General features: G+C 42.8%; 1 protein-coding gene and 1 long non-coding RNA gene across 8 annotated transcripts in view; both read left to right on the top strand.

The window, feature by feature from the left end:
• Nucleotides 1-19,069, top strand: part of slc4a11 (solute carrier family 4 member 11) — a 337,506-nt gene that overhangs the window by 195,184 nt on the left and 123,253 nt on the right. For 6 of the 7 annotated variants that reach the window (XM_054741997.2, XM_054742000.2, XM_054741996.2 and 3 more), the window contains one exon: nt 12,857-12,889. The exons of the other annotated variant lie outside the window; for it this stretch is intronic. In XM_054741997.2, coding sequence (XP_054597972.2) covers nt 12,857-12,889 — 33 coding nt within the window. The remainder of the gene's footprint in view (nt 1-12,856; nt 12,890-19,069) is intronic. 7 annotated transcript variants of the gene reach the window in all.
• LOC107372697 (uncharacterized) lies at nt 5,475-8,884 on the top strand. The gene is made up of 4 exons (XR_001571103.3): nt 5,475-7,506; nt 7,614-7,780; nt 8,033-8,129; nt 8,363-8,884. It is a non-coding gene; the product is annotated as an uncharacterized lncRNA (long non-coding RNA).

Genomic DNA, 19,069 nt, shown 5'->3' with positions numbered 1-19,069 from the left:
CATGAAGATGGAAAACATGCTTTATAAGGAGTTGTGCTGTGACTGTGGAAGAAGGCTTAGATTTTAGAGGAACCAAATGACAGGCCTTGGAAAAACGGTCTACTATGGTGAGAATAGTGTTAAAACCATGAGAGTTAGGAAGTCCACAAACAAAATCCAACGCTATGTGGGACCAGTGGCGAGAAGGGACTGGCAGTGTTTGCAATAACCCGGCTGGTGGGCGATGATCTCCCTTATGTTGGGAACACACGTGGCAACCCGAGACATAATCCTTAGTGTCTTTATACAGGGAAGGCCACCAAAATGTTCGTTGAAGCAGAGCTATAGTCCTTCCCACCCCCGGGTGTAGAGAGAATCTGCCTGTGTGTGCCCAGTGAATGACTTTACCTCTAAGATGTTGAGGAACAGTCGGTTTCGAGGTCCGTTACTGGGCCCAGGATCTGTTTTAAGAGCCTCCAAAACTTAGTCTCGGATTTCCCAGGTGATAGCACTGATGATAAAGCTGGGAAGAAGGATGGTGGCAGGTTCTGAGTCCGTGTCAGGAGCGTACTGTCTGGACAGAGCATCAGGTTTAACATTCTTAGGACCTGGATGGTACGAGATTTGGAAGTTGAATCTGGAGAAGAGGAGTGACCATCGATATTGTCGCGGGTTGAGTTGCTTTGCTTCTTTCAGATAGACTAGGTTTTTGTGATCTGTCCATATAATAAAAGGTGTCTCCGCTCCCTCCAACCAATGCCTCCACTCTTCAATAGCAAGTTTAAATGCCAGGAGCTCACGATCTCCCACATCATACCTGCTTTCTGCTGGTGTCAGGCGACGAGAATAAAATGCGCAGGGATGGAGTCTGTTATCTTCTTTTGCCACTTGATAGTACTGCCCCAACACCAGTATCTGACGCATCTACTTCCAGAACGAATTGTCGTTCTGGGTCTGGACGATGGAGTACTGGTGCATTAGTGAACTTGCTCTTTAATAACCCGAAAGACCTTTCTGCTTCTGTGGACCAAACAAAGGGTTTGTTAATGGATGTCAGCCTGGTTAGGGGAGCAGCTGTTTGGCTGTAGTTTCGTATGAATCGGCGGTAAAAGTTGGCAAAACTGAGGACCGTTGGAGCTGTTTTCTGGTCGAAGGAGTGGGCCAATCTGTGACTGCTTTGACCTTTTCAGGATCCGCTCTCAGCCGCCCGCTCTCAATGACAAAGCCCAGGAACTTCACTGTTGATACATGGAACTCACACTTTTCTGCTTTGACATAAAGACGGTTTTCAAGCAGGCGTTGTAAAATGGCTCTTACATGTTAGATATGTTGTGTAGGGTCTTTGGAGAAAATAAGGATGTCGTCGAGATAAACGGTAACAAAACGATTTAGAAAATCACCCAGAACAGAATTAACTAAATATTGGAAAACGGCTGGGGCGTTAGTCCGAATGGCATGACTAGGTATTCATAGTGTCCAATAGGAGTTTTGAATGCGGTCTTCCACTCATCTCCCTCACGGATTCTCACTAGATGATAGGCGTTTCTTAAGTCCAAACGGCTAAAAATGGATGCGTCTTGTATGGGTTCAAACGTGGATGAAAGAAGTGTAAGTGGGCATTTATTGCGAACAGTGATTTGGTTTAACCCTCTGTAATCAATACAAGGTCTGAGAGGTCCCTCCTTTTTTTGGGACAAAAAAAGAAACCTGCACCCAATGGAGACAAAGAGGGGCGAATGATACCTGCAGCCAGGCATTCATGTATGTATTTCTCCATGCTCTCACGCTCGGGCTTGGAGAGGTTATACAGTCGGCTTGAAGGTAATGGGGCCCCCGGCAGGAGATCTATGGTACAGTCAAAAGGCCTGTGTGGAGGCAGAGAAGAGGCACGGTCTTTGCTGAATACCTGGCAGAGGTCATGATAGACGTGGGGAACTGTTGTAAGATCAATCTCCTCTGGGGGCGTCAGTGGTGAAGGTGGACCAACAGGTAGAGCTGAACGAAGACAACTCTGAGAGCAGTCAGGACTCCAACCCAGTATCTTATTTCTTTTCCAGTCCATTGATGGGTTATGTTGCAGCAGCCAGGAGTGACCCAGAACCACTGGCGACTGAGGAGAGGGGAACACAAAGAAACTGATCATCTCCGAGTAGTTACCTGACACCATGAGCCGTGAAGGGATGGTTTGGCTGGTAATGGTGGTGAGAGACTTGTTGTCCAAAGATGAAACAGAGAGGGGAGTAGGAAGTCTGGTGGTGGGAATCTTCCACCTTTCCACGACTCTTTCATCCAAGAGGGATTGCTCGCATCCAGAGTCCAAAAGTGCTTCGAGCGTCACAGGTCTAGAATCAATAGACAACAAACATGAGAAAAAACGCCGGGAACCAGAATTTGAATCTCCACCCACCAGTAGTCCCAGCTTTACTGGCGGGCTCCCCCTTTTGGCAATTTAGGGCAGTTACTCACGAAATGTCCTGCCGTTCTATAGTACATACAAAGCCTTTGTTTCTGGCGGTGCTCTCTCTCTTCCTGTGTTAGACGGGTTCTTCCCATCTGCATGGGTTCGTCAGTAACAGGTTGTGGGTGAGGAGGAGGAACTCGGTCTTGCTCATGGGCTGCGGCTGCTACTGGTAAGGGGGCGTGTCTGCTGAGCTCCCATTGACGCTTATCAATGGAGATGGTAAGTCTTATAAGTTCCTCCAGGGAACTTGGTTCTGGACACAAGGCTAGCTGGTCCCTCACCTTGTTGCTCAGGGAGTTAGTAAACACGCCTATAAGAGTGTCCTCATTCCAGTTGGTCCTTGCTGCGAGAATACGGAAATCCACAGCCAGGTCCGCCACAGATCTTTTCCCCTGGGTGAGAGCCAAGAGCTTCTTCCAGATATCTGAAAGTGACTCATGTCCACCAAATGAAAGCTTAAAATCCGAAAGAAACACATCATAAGGTCCTTGCAAAAAAGAGTCATGACTTTTAGCTTCAGCCCACTTAAGCGCTCGTCCTCTTAACAGTCCCACTATATACGAGATCTTGGCCGAATCAGATACAAAAGCCGAAGGACAGCGTTCAAACTCTAGTTTACATTGCAGCAGGAAGCTGTTACTGTCATCAAACTCACCATGAAAAGTTTCTGTCTGAGGTGAGGGTGCCACACGAAAATGGTTTCTCTCCCATGGAGAGGCTTGCTCCTGTCTAGCAGGATTTTCAGATAGGGCGGCAGCTGACGGTGGTACTGATGGATGTGGATTCTGATTTGTTTGGGAGAGGGTTTCATGTATTTGACGAATGAGGGTTTCCAGTTGTTGATATCACTGGTTAGCTGCGGAGAGTTGTTCCATTACCAGGGGTAGGTTCTGTTCCTGTTGGCTTAAACGTTGTGACAAATTAGATAATGCTGATTCTGCTGGGTTCGAATGTTGGCCGGATGATTCTGTCATAGTCTGAGGTATTTGCTTAACCCAAGACAAGCAGAATCAGAGATCGGAGACAGGTTTGATAGTAAAAGGTAAAATGATATTTATTTAATAGGAAAACTAAGGGCGCACTGAAGTCCAGTGGATATCCAAATCAGGAAGCGGTGTCTACAGGAAAACAGAGGTGAGTATGGGTCTTGTAGTTCCGGGAGATTTTATTTGTAGGCGGACTTACTATGCGGAAGAAGAGTTGTTGTTTTGAGGGGGAGTGAGCCGGGGTGATATCCAAGATGGGGAAGCAGTCCAAGATGAAGGTGAGTCGGAGAGTGAGCGAGGATATTGATCCGGAGAGGGAGCGTGAGCGAGGTGGAGAGCGGGTCGGCAGGCGGAGGAGACAAACAGGATCGAACCAGAGATTTCCTTCCAGGAGCAGAGAGAGTTATCCAAGAATCCAGGAACCCGAGGTGAGTATCAAAACATCACTTGAGCGAATAATCCAGAGTCAAAAATGCAAAACTGTAAGAGCAAACAGAGTAAAAACTCGGGAGGGCAAGCAACTACCAGTTAACGGCAATCATCCGGCGTCGTAGTCTGGTCTTCCTCCTCCTTATAAAGCCGGCCCGCTGATGAGAAACAGCTGTTGCTCCCTCTCCTGCAATCATAGCTCAAAGGTGGTGAATGATGAGACGAGTACTCACCCCGGCTCATGACAAAGATGGCCTCTCAGCAATCTTCACCGCAGTGGGAGTAATGAGGAGTACTTCGAATGGACCTCTGGCTGCCCCATCTGTTTCGCTTCAGCACCTTCATCAGAACCCAAATTCCTGGTTTCACGACCTGTGGTGAAAAAGCACAAGAAAATTCTGGGAGATCACTGTTGATTTGGAATTGTTTTCAGCAACAATCATCTAATATTTAAGGTAATTCCATCCAGGCAGTGTAATAATGCGAGGAAATTGTTATCAGCCTCCCCTCCTCTTGAGGCATGAGGCAACTCAGGGCTCACCAGAAAAAAAAACATAAACAAAAGGGTCCGATACTGGCAAGCATTGCGCCAACCCGATGTTAAAAGTGGACCTCACATACACGTGAAAAACACCCATCCCAAGGAACTTGCAATTACTAGTTCACGTCAGCAAGGGGCAGAGTCGTTCAACACAGTGTGCATAAAACAACAAAACAAACCAAAACAAACTAAACAACTAACAAAAAGCCATAATCTGTGATTTAAATCACCTAGGAGTAACAGGAGAAATTGTAGAAAAAAAACTGATTGCAAAATTGTAATCCAATGAAATCAAAAAGAATCAACCCGTCAGGGAAAAACAGTGAGCTTGTCAACACCCCCAAGCTCATATCAATAATTTATTATTTTATCATAGACTCTATGTCTTTGCTCTCATTATTCCAGAAACTTTCACCTCTAGTGACTTCTTAATTTAATCTCATTGCTTCTAACACTGGAATTAACTAACAACAAAACCAGTCCTAATTATAAAAATAATATTTCAACTTCACATAGATTCAGCAGGGTAAGGTTACTTCAGAGAACATCAACAATGTACAATGTCACTCAAAAATTCTACTCAATGTGTATAATTTGTCAACAGGAGATAAATACCGCTAAATTAAAGCTCCATTAGTGAAATCGGACAGCAGAAGTATCTAAGGAAAATAAAACGGTACGTTAAATAGAACAACAGATTTATCCAAGGAAAATAAAACTCATCTATCACATAGAGACAGTGACCGATCAAAAATAAAACAACTGATGGTGTTCTTAGATACACACAACCCTAAAGGTGTTTGAAAAGATGGTAACTGTTTCAGGAAGGGAAAAGACGTTCTAATCAAAAGAAAAGAACAAACCAAGAAATAATTCAGAATTTACAAAAGTGTACTTTGTATAAAATGGTTATACTCAGCAGGCATACGGCCGACCTTCCGTTGAAATATAGTTGAAATATGGTTGAAATTATGACGGTTGTAATCTCAATGGTGAAACAACGGTAAAACAACACTGAATGCCCAACAATTACATTTATGTCAGTGTATCATTGAACGTCAACGTTGGAATATGGTTGGATTATAAACTATAGTGATTGTTTCAACATTAAAACAACAGTTGTACATGACTGAGCAAAGAAAAGATAATTGGCTCGGAACACACTTTGAAAGCCAACTGAGCCGACCTATAAGTGAAAGTGCAGAAAATGATACTTTCCGATCTAGGTTGGTTTAGTGGTGATTTCTTGGCCACTGGCCCCACCCACCAGTTCCCCACGACCGAGATGCACTTCTGAGTATATAGCGCTAGGTGGCAGTCTGCATGTTTTTTACGTTAGTCTGCAGAGGAAGAAGAAGAAAACTAAAACGAAGAAGAGCTGCATGAAGGATAAAAGGAGCAGGGGACGGAGTCGAAGCAGAACACTGAGAAGAAGCAGGACCAGAGGTGTGTGTGGCTACAACGTTTGAAGGTCATTTAAGTTTTTAATTTTCTCAAAAACCAACTGTGAACCTTATTTATGACTTTAAACTACGGAGCCGCATAACATTACAGCTATTCGGGGAAACAAATAACCGAAACCGATTTCAAATTGGACGAAAAAGGCTAAACGAGCAGGAATCCAGGTGAGATTAAGGCTTCTTTTGAAGCATACAGTAGTAAACATCGATCATTCAGCTCCTTGTTCTTTGTTTGGCAACCTGAGAGCCACTTCCGCATTCCCGCCATGTCGCGATGCAGCAGGGTTTCTCCGTCCATGTTTCCTAGGTCTGTTTTTTCTCATTCTTCAGATGTTTCTCCTTCTGTTACCTCCATGAGTGATTTTTGCAAACATAATCCTGCTAACTCGTGTCCACTAACTCCAGCTGTTTCTGCAGTTTCTGATTCCTCCACCTCACTCAGCATGGCTCTATTAAATACCCACTCCAATAACATTAAGTCCTTCCTGTTTAATGATCTAATTCTCTCTAAAAACCTGGATTTTCTGTTTTTGACTGAAGTTTGGCAGCAAACATCTCATTATTCTGGTGTGATTGAACTCTGCCCGAGTGTATTCTTTCATAGCCTGTCACAGGGTTCTGGTCGAAGTTGGCCTGTGTACAACAAATAGTAGCAATCAAAGAAGATTTTGGTGATGCAGAGTGTTCCAAAGCCACTGAGACTGAAGACATGTGTGACCTGGATGGCCACAGCAGCAGTGAAAGTTGTTTAACAGAAACAGACACCTTACCAGTAGAATCCTGTGATTTAAGGAATTATTTGGCTAAGTGGGCTGCTCGCAATAAGGCAACACGAGCATCTGCTGATGAGCTCCTTGTTGTCTTACGAAAACACGGACATTCGCTGCCTATAGATGCAAGAACACTATTACAAACTCCTCACCAAATCAATGCAAAGAAATTATGTGGTGGCCATTATCTGTATTTTGGTCTAGAACCAGGAATTCTGAAAATATGTTCACAGTTTCCAGATGAATTCCTTAGAGACGGTTGCGATGATTTCCCTCCTCTTCCCTGTGTACCCAACAAGTTAAATATTGTACAGTCTGGTAAGTGATCATGTTAAACATTTTATTTTTGTTACTGTACGGCATATTTAAATATGGTTCATGAAAGTTTGGTAGAGCTTTGCTTACTTTGTCTTTCCTGTAGACAAAATTGGATTAGATGAAAGATACGAACAAAGCCAAAGAGAGTCCCTCTCTGGCAGCCAACAGAAAACTCCCAGCCACTCCTGCTCTCAAAGCCAACGACCATTAAGCCCCAGCCACCTCCTCTCTCGAAGTCAACGACCATTAAGCCCCAGCCGCACTCGCTCTCGAAGCCGACAACCAAACCCCCAGCCGCTCTCGCTCTCGAAGCCGACGACAAAGCCCCAGATGCTCCTGTTCTTGAAGCTGACGACCAAGACCCAGCTCTCCTGTTCTGAAAGCAGATGACAAAGCCCCAACCACTCCTGAAGCCAACAACAATCAACTCCAAGCCTCTCCCGCCATCGAAGCCTACATCCAAGCCCCAGCCACTTCCTTTCTCACAGCCAACAACCAAGCCCCAGCCACTCCAGCTCTCGCAGTTCTTCTAACTCCTCCAACTTCCCTTTGTCAGAAGAAAGTAAGTTTAATTTTACAAGTCTTCATTTTAATGATTCTAATGAGGGATGGTCATTCCAAGCTACAATATTATTAGATAACAGGTGTGCTCCTTCCCCTGTTACCTAGAATTCCAGAAGAAAGTGCTTCAGCTGCTCATTGAAATGCTTGATTCTGGAAGAACAGATCTCGGAATGACACATGGCACAGCAGTGCAATTCAAGCCCGCAGACACCCAGATGGATTTCAGGGAACTGGAGAGTCGTCTCAAAAACGAGCAAGGGAGAGCAGCCTTTGTAAGCTTCAACTGAGACAGGTTTTTGCATGCTGCCCTAAGTGTTTATGATGTGTTCAGCTTTCACATTTCAAAAGACTGGGGGGCATTGATGCTGTGGACATGGTAAAAAAAATCCACGACAGCATATGCATCTAAATTCATGTGCTTTACATAAAGTACATTTTCGTAATGGCTAAATATTTGTAGCCCTTGCAGAGCTATCAGGTAATTGTCCAACTAAAATGTTACACTGTCCATTTTTGTTTACCAGGAAACTGACAAATTCAATGATGGCACAAATTAACCTGAAGGGGAGGTGTGGGAAAATAGCCTTTTCTGAGTGTCTTTGCTCTTCCTGATCATCTGTGGTAAGTGTATAACTGTTACTGAAAACGGGAGCAGAAGTACAACATTTTGTGATAATTCAAGAAATTTTACACATTGCGTTTCCTCAAGAATTTGGTTCTGATCAGTGATTGATTACCCTCTTTGCATGCCCCATTTATTTTGGTGTGGAGTGAATAACAATTGCTGTTGGAAGGAATTTTCACATGCTGATGAACAGCAGACATGATGATGGTCTCTGTTGTTTCCTCTGTAGATGCTGTTGCCACCACACACCAGACGACCCAGACACAAGTAATGGAGATTGTGTCTAAATATTTGAAATATGCACCAGAGAGTGTGGGTGGTGGTGGCCAAAAAAAAAAACCTCCCTCCCTTGAGTGACTAGTTCTGTTTTTATTTTAAAAAAAAACATTTTTTTACTTTTTTTTTATTTTTACTTTTTTGATTGCTATTTCAATTGAATAACAATTGTTATTCCTTGTTGTTATAAATAAACAGTTTGTTTTCTTTTAATTGACTATTTCTTTATTTGCCTGATGGCATTTATTCTGTGTCAATAAATATTGCACACAGCTATGATGGATAAAGTAAATCATATGAATGTGTAAAAATGTAGAAGCCAGTTGGGTATGGTGGTAAATGTTGAAATTGTGTTGGAAAATCAACATTAATTAAACAATGAAAAGGCCTTGTGATATCAACATTGAATCAATGCTGGATTTGGTTTTGATTTTGAAAGTTGAATCAACATTGATATCCCGATGTTGGAACATCGGTCTTCTTTAAAACAAAGATGTTGTTCTTCGCCCCGGAGTCCTGGTCATCAAACTCCCATCCCAGGTGGTCTTCTTGAAGGATGCAAACAGACGATTGCAGCTTCTGCTTTTTCTCTTCATCCAGTCGACCACCTCCAAGCCCTTGTTCCCCGCAATTTTTTCCATGGATTAAAAGTGTGCTGCGTATCTTTGTCTTGCTTTAGTGAAGTGTTTCGTATATGTTCACAATGTCTGACGACTTCTGTGAGATGTTCTTTGATCTGCTTCATGGCTGTCTATAGATATCTTTATGTGGGTGGGGTAGACAAATAGGAAGTGGCATACTGACCTTTCTGTTGCTTTCAACGCACAGTTAAAAACATTGTGCATGTCTCCATCACACTCCACAGGCCTTCCTCGGAGCCCTTGCATCGATTCATTTTGGCATTGCGTCTCTTTATTACCAAACTAATGGAGAAGTATAAACCAGGCTTTACACCCCAACTGACTCAGCAGCATTGAGGCGGATTGAAAGTGTTGAGTCAGGGACGAAATTTTGATTTCAGAAGTGGGGGGGGACACAGCAGGCTTGTGCGGATTTGGGGTGGGGGGTGTTATGTAAAGACCCCTTGACACGTCACGTGCCCATCTCAATAATTTTTCCATCCTCTCTCTCTCTCTCTCTCTCTCTCTCTCTCTCTCTCTCTCTCTCTCTATATATATATATATATATATATATATATATATATCAAAGTTAAAAAATGTACAACTCTATTATTATTTTTATTTTTTATCATTATTGAAGTGCAGTTTTGGCTGTTGACAATGGATAGGCCATTGTATTTATTGTTTTTGGTCTTTTTTATTGTTTTTGGTGCAACATTTTCTAACAGGGAGTGAGATTCCTTTTTTATTCAATTTTTGTTTGTTATTTTTATTCATTTAGAAGTTCTGGTTCTGGACATTTCAATGTTAAATGAAGGTTTATTTGTTGCATTTTAAAGGGTGTACTTGCATTATTATGATATATTAACATTATATTAGTGGTTATTTTGGTCTAGATAATGTTGACAATATCGTTTATCATCAACAATTTGTTGGACAAAATATCGTCCAGCAAAATTTGTTACTTTCCCAGGCCTAGTCAAAAGTATAAAACTTATTTATACATAAACGGTCCCTCCTGAGATCTGGCCGTTTGTTCATTTGCTGTGTTAGAGGACATGCTGAACTAATGTTTTACACATGATCATCACCCTAACATTTGAGTGTATAAAAACATATTAAATATGTTTTTTCCCTTAAAAGTGTTTAAACAGTTGTTGCATTTCAACACACAAAAAATAAATGGAAAAAATAAGATAAATCTAATGAAAAGTGTACATCTTTGACATTAAGCTTAAAAAAATCTGTTGACGATGATGATACTGTTCATTTTTCAGAGCTTTTTAATGTGAACATATACATTGCAATAGATAAGTTTACAATAAAGTTAAATGATAAAAGTTTTGAAGTTACACTTCTACTACTACTAGTAATAATAATTATGATGATAATAGTAATAATAAAAAAAATTATTATTATAATAATACGAATAAATTGTGTCTGAGGAGTCAGTTATGTGGAGGAGATGAGTTTGTAAAAGTTAGTTTTGAGTTTGTTTGTGAAGGAGGAGGTGAGTCTGAGCTTAATGCAGGGGTGTCACATGTTCCAACTTACGTTTAGACTTTGAAAGAAGTCTCTTATATCCACTTTTCGTTTTCTTGACATGCTGCCTCCTGGCTGTGCCTAACTACCAAAGACTCACAAATGAACACTTATTCAAATGTTATGTAATGGAAGCTGAGCTGAGCTCTGATAGTACACAGCGTCTAGTTGACGATGTGACTCAGTACCGGTGTTCCCTAGCGGCTCCAAACTAGCAAAATAACGTGAGCACGTTCTGACTGTTTACAACTTGAGTGACAGCAGCAACAGCCAATAATACGTTAGCAAGTATCAGCAGAGCCAATAGATTAGCTTTTGGGCGGGTCTAATAGTAAACCGGTTTCCGTTTCGGTCCTAGTGCTCAACCAAATCCTTTTAATGGAGCGTAACATTGTTTTTGGACGGAAAAAAGTGCAGGGGACCAAAACTGCCTTTTGAAAAAGTGGGGGGGACATGTCCCACCCGTCCCCCCCCCAAAATTACGTCCCAGTGTTGAGTTGCCACTTTTCATGTGAGAAGAAATTCCAGTAATGGTTTGTAGTCTGAGGCCTTCAGAGTTGTCCTGTCTGTGTTGCCTTCAACACATCTTTTAATCTTGTAAATCCCTGGGACTTATTTTGTGAGATCTGATCAAAAAAGACCTAAAATGTTGTTGTTTTTATAGTGCAGTACCGCTGTTTACTGAGTTAGAGGTCAAGCGTACTGTCTGTTAAAGGGAAATGAAACGCTCATTGTTCCTGTATCGGCTTCTTTAGAGTCAGAACACTTTTTCAAGTACAAGTACAAACATGTGATGTTGGCCCGATACTTGGTGATGGTAAAGGGTAAGAATTCTGTGTTAACACAGCCCCTTTAAGGATTCTACAACTCCCCAAAGTACCTTACAACACAGTCCCTCATCTACACACATTCACACACACACACACACTCACTGAGCTACATTGTAGCCACAGCTGCCCTGGGGCTCACTGACAGAAGCAAGGCTGTCGTCATACACTAGTGCCACCAGTCTCTCAGAACATCACTAGCAGGAAAGGCAGATGATGTGTCTAGCCCAAGGATATGACTGCAACAGACTGTGCAGGGCTTCAACGGGGTGGGCATTTAAATCCTCTGCCACTTTTGCCCTTCAAAGAAAACATTGGTATCTGAACATCCCTGATAATAATTATTTTTTGGGGTTGCTTGGAACAAATACACAAAACATGTATTCAATAAAACAAGACAAATAGAGGAATAATATTTGACTCTTAATGGAGCAAAATTATTGATTAAATCCTTAGATTGGGCTCAGGCTCAAGGCATTAAAGCAAAGTCCCAGTCTTCTAAAACAGGATTTAAACATTTATATGTTTACAAAATGGTGATTGTAGCAAAGTGTGACTCTTGAAAAGAGATTCAGAACTAACCTTGTTTTCAGTACCAAGAATATAAACACCTTAACAAACCTCACCTGCAGGTAGAACAAGGTTTCTGCTGTCATATTTCTGTTTGCTGAAGACATCAGAGATCAGTCTGAACAGTTTACAAATTGTGTGTGTGGAAATGCACAAGTGATAACCCATCAGCGTGCACAGATTGTATTGTCATGTGCTGGAATTATGAATTCATTTACACATTTATAGTAAAACCTGCCGGTTCATATTTATTCATGCTTTGATTCCATGCTGACTTGATATGAGTTCTGCCCTTAAAGGATTTCTGCACTTCTGCACTTACAGCTGACAGCAACCTCACACAGAATCTTAAGAAATGTACGCAGACAGGGAACAACATGTCCTGTCTCTGTCACTGCAACGTTACGTCTGCCACAACGATGTGCAGCTTAACCCATCTTCTGCTAGAAAACACTATCTGTTGGACAAAATGGAGAAAAATAAATAAATGATCTGAGGCAAGGTTTTCAAATTGAACTTGAAACTGAAATTGAAGAATGATGTTTGGAGACTTTGTCAGCTTTTCATTGCTGGAAAATAATCCATGTCTCTAAATTTTTTCTGACTTCTCCTAAAATGTTCAGTAAATAGTATTAAAGTGAGCCTATATAAAAGGACTAATGTATTAATTAGTCCTGATGTAAAGAATGACAAGGAAGCATATATGTGTGTGTGTGTGTGTGTGTGTGTGTGTGTGTGTGTGTGTGTGTGTGTGTGTGTGTGTGTGTGTGTGTGTGTGTGTGCGTGTGCGTGTGCGTGCATGCGTGCGTGTGCGCGTGTGTACGCTGATCATAAAGATGACTGACCTAACTACCTTCTCTTCTGGTCTTCTCCCTCCTCCACATGCAGACAAGTCTCAGAGTTTTGTTTTCTTTGATGACGGTAAGTTGTGCTAATTGGATGGAAATGTCAGCATCAGCCCCGTGAGGCTGTAATCAGCGCTTCACTTCACCACCAATCACCATTAATGTGCTGTTTTTGTGCATCTTTGTGCTCAGGACTGGGTTAATCTCTCTAGCCAGCCAAACGGTCACATGGATGTCTATCTGTCCCCTAAGCAGGTCCCATCAGCAAACTTTTTTATCCATTTTTTGTGAACTTTCGAAATAATAAAAGTTAAAGAAAACACCTTTCTCCTCCTCTGGGAGATAAAATTGCGAGCTTCTAGCCGAAGTGTCCCTGTTGACCCCGTCCTGTTCACTCTTGCCCTCTCATCACCACCTGACACCACAGCGTCTGTGTAGTGCATGCTGATTGGCTGTGATGGATTCCTACAGTAAGTGTTTCATCTGTCTCGTCTGTATGAAGCACTTTAATCACCTCCTTCAGAGTGCCCTCATGGCCTCAACGCTCGCAGGAAACCAATCATTATTCTTTGTGTGTGCATGTGTATTTACCAGCAGGTGTAACATGGCTCAGTCCATCTCTCTTACGTTGAAGACCCCTCCAGGAATAAAGAAAAGGGCTGGTGACTTGTCTCTAAATACATTTACAGCACTTGTAAACTTTCTAAGATTCATTTAATTGCCTTCAATGACACACGAACCAAAGAAAAATAATAATATTGAATTAGTTGGTTTAGCTCTTCAATAATTCATATATTGCTTATTTGTGACAGTGACAAATAAGCAAGAGCCTCCTGCAATCTGCCGAAATCCCCCCCCCCCTCCCCAGCCAATTGGATGGCACTTTTAAATAATTCACCAAGAATCCATGAGGATCAAAGAGGGCTCTCCAGCCTTCCTCCCATTTATTCATGCGTCTGGGCTTATGTGTTTTTTTCTTCTGCTGCATGTGGAAACAGCAGAGTTTGTAGCATAGAAGCTGATGCAACCATGTGTAAATCATTACTTAAGTGACAAGTATCAAACACAATCATTTAAATTAATCTCTCAGGTTGTCTCACCAGCAATCGGACTCAAATACTTCAGCTTTTGCCTTCTCAGTCACATATCAGTACAGCACACATAACTAGGAACATGTCTAGTAAACAATCTTTACATACTAACTAAAGATGCTGTAACAGCAGACTTTGGTGGACGTTGTTGACGAGGGCGCAGGTTACTGTCACTGCACTTTAAAACTCAATAACGTGAGCTGCTGTTTTCAATTCAGTCTTAACAGAATTACTCATTATTTGACTGACAAGCACCAAGCAGGATGGCAATAATTAAAATGCAAAGTTATATAAGTTTCCCGTTTCTCCCTCCTTCATATAAAATGGAATTACAACTGTTGTAAACAACCCTGCTGCAGCTGCTGGACCAAGCACTAACATCAAGCTAATGCTAACGTTAGCTAACTGATACTAAAATAGGCCATGAAGTAAATAGATCCACACTGTCCAAAGACTTTACCCTCCAGTAGTGATGGGTACCTTTAACATTTGAATTGATACGATACCAATTCCCAGTATCTATAAATTGATGCCGGTACTTAACAGTACCTATTTTCGATACTTTTGACTGTTTAATAATTATTTAAATATCTTTTTTATTAAATATATATTATTTTCCCAATATTTATGCATATTGATAAATACCATGATAAAAATTTATTTTATCATCGTAGTGTTGTATAAAATTCTTCAATATGAAAACCTTTAACAACAACTGTTTACGCAAAAACAAACCCTGCTCCATGTACTCCTAATCCTCCGAATCCTCTTCTATGCCCTCTGGAATAACTATGATGAGGAAACCATGGATTATAAAATGTCGAAACCACGATACTCAGAGATTAGTAGCCTCCCCTAAGTTCAGCTTCCCTGAACATTGAGACGCAACCCGGGGTCTGTAGAAGAGGTGTCTCAGGTGTGAAGCAGCTCTGAGAAGAGCTGTTGTGTCTGTAATCACCTGCAGCGTTGCAGAAAGGTTTTGACTTAAGGTCAACGGAGTTTGTTTCAAAAGATGCTTCTTTCCCAATTTGGCCGAATCGGGGTCAGCTGAAAACGGAATTACTCAGGAAGTAATTCTTGTTTTATTAAACTACTTTGTTAGGATTTCTGGCCTCGTTTGTCAAATCATAAGTTGACACATTTCTGAGTATTTACCAACATCCCTCAGAAAGCCACGCCTTCTTGAAGATACAAAGATGTTTTCAACCTTAATATGTATGTTATTGTAATGTGAATGAGTGTAAACAATGATTACCTTGTTAAATCAAACACACACCGATTTGTGATATAAATTGATCATTGTAAGAACAATATTCATTTCAAATTCATTGATTTAAGCACAGATTATTCAAACATTTAATTTAAACACCTTGTTCATTCATCACATGTGATTACTGTAAGCTTATGAGTTGTAAAAGTCGTGGAGTCTTCCCTTATTCAGAGTGAAGAATGTTGACGTCTGGCATTCATGCAGAGAGTGTAGAACCTTGGGGAAGAATGTTTGTCTGGATGTTTTGTCTTCTGTATGCAAACTGAACAGAACCTTCTGGGTTTGGAAGGCCAAACAGAGAGTGGATTTATTTCAGTAGACGAAAGGTTATTATGTTGATCAATATATAGGTGAAAATTTACCCTTTTGGACGTTACACATCCCAACCCTGCAGGCTCCACAATAAAACCAAGAAAAATGCTAAATTCATATTTTTCTTCTTCTTCTTTTGTCGTCAAACTGAAAAAAAACTGCTAGTCTTTATATATGCTATGGGCACAGGAAACAGCTATTGCTCAAAGCAAGTAGAAACCAAAAACTGTGCACTTTCTGGTCAGCAGAATGTGAATTTGCTCAAGTTTCTTCCTCAAGAACCACTGAAACAAGTTTGAAAGCAATAGCTTAAAGTGTTAAAAAGGCTTTTGTGTTGCTCTAAGAAACACATACCAGTTGCATTGAAGTAGAGCAGACACACACACAAACTTGTAACACCTTTTCAAGCAATCTCTAGATCCAGTGTTTGTGGTAACTGCCAGTGAGCGTCTCCCATCACTGTAGAGGTATTTTGTTCTGCCTTTCTTTACACTATAGCAGTGGTCCACAAATGGCGGCCCGCGAGCCCTCTCTTTGTGGCCCCCAAACCCCGCGCGCACCCCCCACTCCCACCCCCAACGGCCGACCGGGAGGTTTAGGATAGAGGTGAGGAAAATAATCAAATAATCAATGCATAAGATGCGGGCATAAACGTTTTTGCATCATAGAAGAGTACCATAATCAATTATAGTAGAATGTAGTTTAGTTATTTTACGGCGGCACCAGCGTAGCATCCACATCTGTCAGAGCAGTGTTCTCCACATTTACCGGGTAGGAAACTTTGGTCTGCCTTTACGTGGTACTGCAGGGCTGAGCGCTGGAGTTATAACCTGAGACCGAACCCGAACCGAATCAGCCCGATCGGTTCTGTTGGATTTGGGCCGTAAATTATGTTAATTGGGTGGGTTGCCGTGCAGCGCGCTCCGCTCCCTCGATCAGCGACTGAGACAGAGAGAGCGGGAGATTGTCTGCTCACACAAGAGAGAGGATCGGAGGACGGTCCTCCAAACACGCATTATTATTTTCATAATTTCATTATTGTTTCTCCTGGAAGCGCTCAGTCAGACCGAGTGCTGTGATGTCAGGAGGTCCGGTCTAGGGGAGGGAGCGGGGTCAGTGAGGGCGGCTGCAGCGTAACCTGTCTCTTATTTAGGGACACGGACAGGGGCGGTTCTAGACCAAATGTTCCAGGGGGGCTACAGTGGGGCCAGTATTTTTTCATGGGGGCGCAAGAAAAAAAATTCATAATAAAAGACAATGAACAAGTAAACTATTATGGCGAATGCAGTAATGGTTTACTTGTGAAAGTAAAACTGGCATGTTTTTATGGTACTCAGATAACAATTCTGAATGCTTCATTGCAACATGAGACTTGAGTAAAAAAAACAATTCTAGTCAATTATTATAGTTTGTGACTGTATTTGAAGATTATATGAACTGTACATATGAAATAAACATTCAAAAAAATAAAATATCTGCACAATACAGTTTAGTTTTTGTTGTCAGCACACACACACACACACACACACACGTAAGCAAAATCACTTCACCAATTGTTTTGATATACTCACGATTACACACACACACACACACACACACACACACACACACACACACACACACACACACACACACGCACACACACACACACGTAAGCAAAATCACTTCACCAATTGTTTTGATATACTCACGATTTTCTTTAACCTTTTTACTGTGTTCCTTGTCGAGTATATTAGCCAATGTTGTATTAGCTTTCACAGCCCTCTGGTAGTCCCTCCACGCTATCACTGAATCCTTATGCCTTTCAGACTTTGCATGTACTGAAAACCCCTCCTCTCTCAGTTGCTTTTTTCCAGTTCCTAAATCCACATTGAAAGTCAAACACACTTCCTGCACTACTTGGTGGGCTAAAATGTCTGCATGCATGACAATAAGCAGAGTCCATTGAAACCGAATATTCGACCCAGGGATTACTTTCTTACCAGCTTGGCTGAAAGCTGCGTCTTCTGTCTCCTTATAATGGCACTGGAAATGTCCTCAAACTAGGCTGAGTAGGTGGGTAAATGTCATGTTGTGGGTAATGTGTTTCACCCAGGACATGAAGAATCACAACAGAAGACGGTAAGTAAAATATAAGTGTTTTATTTTTAAAACAGGAATAAGCGAACAAAACTAGAACTAAAGGCGCTGCGTCTGAAACACAGGAACGGGACGGGACCGGAATCTATAAAAGATAAGAGGAGAGGTAAGCGAGGCCAGAACCAGAGAACCAGGAGAATCTGACTGAGTGTCTGAGAGTTCTTACGGTCTGAGACCAGGAGTTGTGTGGAGGCGAACTGAGAGAAGCTGGAGCGGTGAGGACGGTTCTGAGCGTGGACAGGCAGGCAGGCGTGGAGAGCGAACCAGAGGATCCTTAAGCGGTGAGACGAGAGACAACTCCAGGCAAGGTAGGTGGTACATGACAGGAAACTGGAACAGGAACGAAAACTCATTAGCTCAGGACACGGAACCAGGACAGATTATGAGGCTAGATGCTACCCATATGAGAGTATCAACCAGCGCTGGAGTTGAGTCATACCGCTCCTTAAATCCTTGAGGCTCCGATTAGTGGAACTCCAAACAGCTGTGATGAGTGCCACGCCCACCTGTGAACACAGGGCTGACCAAACTCACAGCAGATGGAGGCACACCGTGACAGTGCCCCCCCCCACCCCCAAGGGATGCCACCCGGTGGCCCAGCAGAGGAGGAGGAGGCGGAGGAGGAGGAACCACGGGAGGCCTCGAAATCCCTGATCAGGGAGATGTCCTCAATCCACGATCCAGGAATCCACTCCCGATGTTCGGGACCGTACCCCTCCCAGTCCACCAGGAACTGCCGGCCGCGACCACGCGATCGAACATCCAGGATGCGGTGCATCCGGTAGCCGAGACTGCCGTCGGCGAGGCAAACGGGTGGAGGAGGAGCGACAGGAGGACACAGAGGACTGGACACCACCGGCTTGAGGAGAGAGACATGGAAAACTGGGTGTATCTTCATGGAAGGAGGTAGGTCCAATTGGACAGAGACAGGACCCAGGACTTCCGCCATAGGAAAAGGCCCAAGGAAGCGAGGAGAGAACTTCCTGTTGTACCCACGAAGCTTGATGTCCCGGGAGGAGAGCCAGACCATCTGACCCTGAGTGTAGGCGGGTGCCGGATGTCTGTGACGGTCAGCAATCCGGCGGTTGCGCTCAGCAGTTCGTTGGAGTGCTGCCCGTGTATGAGACCAAATGCGACGGGCCTGGCGCAAAAACTGAGGGACTGATGTGGAGGAAGCTGAGTCGGAGGGAAACAGAGGGGGTTGATATCCTAATGACACTTCAAACGGGGACTGACCTGTGGATGATGAGGTGTGGGAATTGTGCGCATATTCCACCCAGGAAAGCTGTGAGCTCCATCCGGCAGGATTGGAAGCGCAGATACAGCGAAGCATTGCCTCCAGTTCCTGATTCATGCGTTCCACCTGACCGTTGGTCTGCGGGTGGAAGCCAGACGTGAGGCAAACCTTAGCTCCCAGGTGAGTAGCGAAGTCAGACCACACACG

Source organism: Nothobranchius furzeri, chromosome 18 (assembly GCF_043380555.1).
Source record: "Nothobranchius furzeri strain GRZ-AD chromosome 18, NfurGRZ-RIMD1, whole genome shotgun sequence".
NCBI lineage: Eukaryota > Metazoa > Chordata > Actinopteri > Cyprinodontiformes > Nothobranchiidae > Nothobranchius > Nothobranchius furzeri.
Note: the sequence above shows the minus strand (reverse complement) of the source record. Positions and strands in the feature narration are given on the sequence as shown.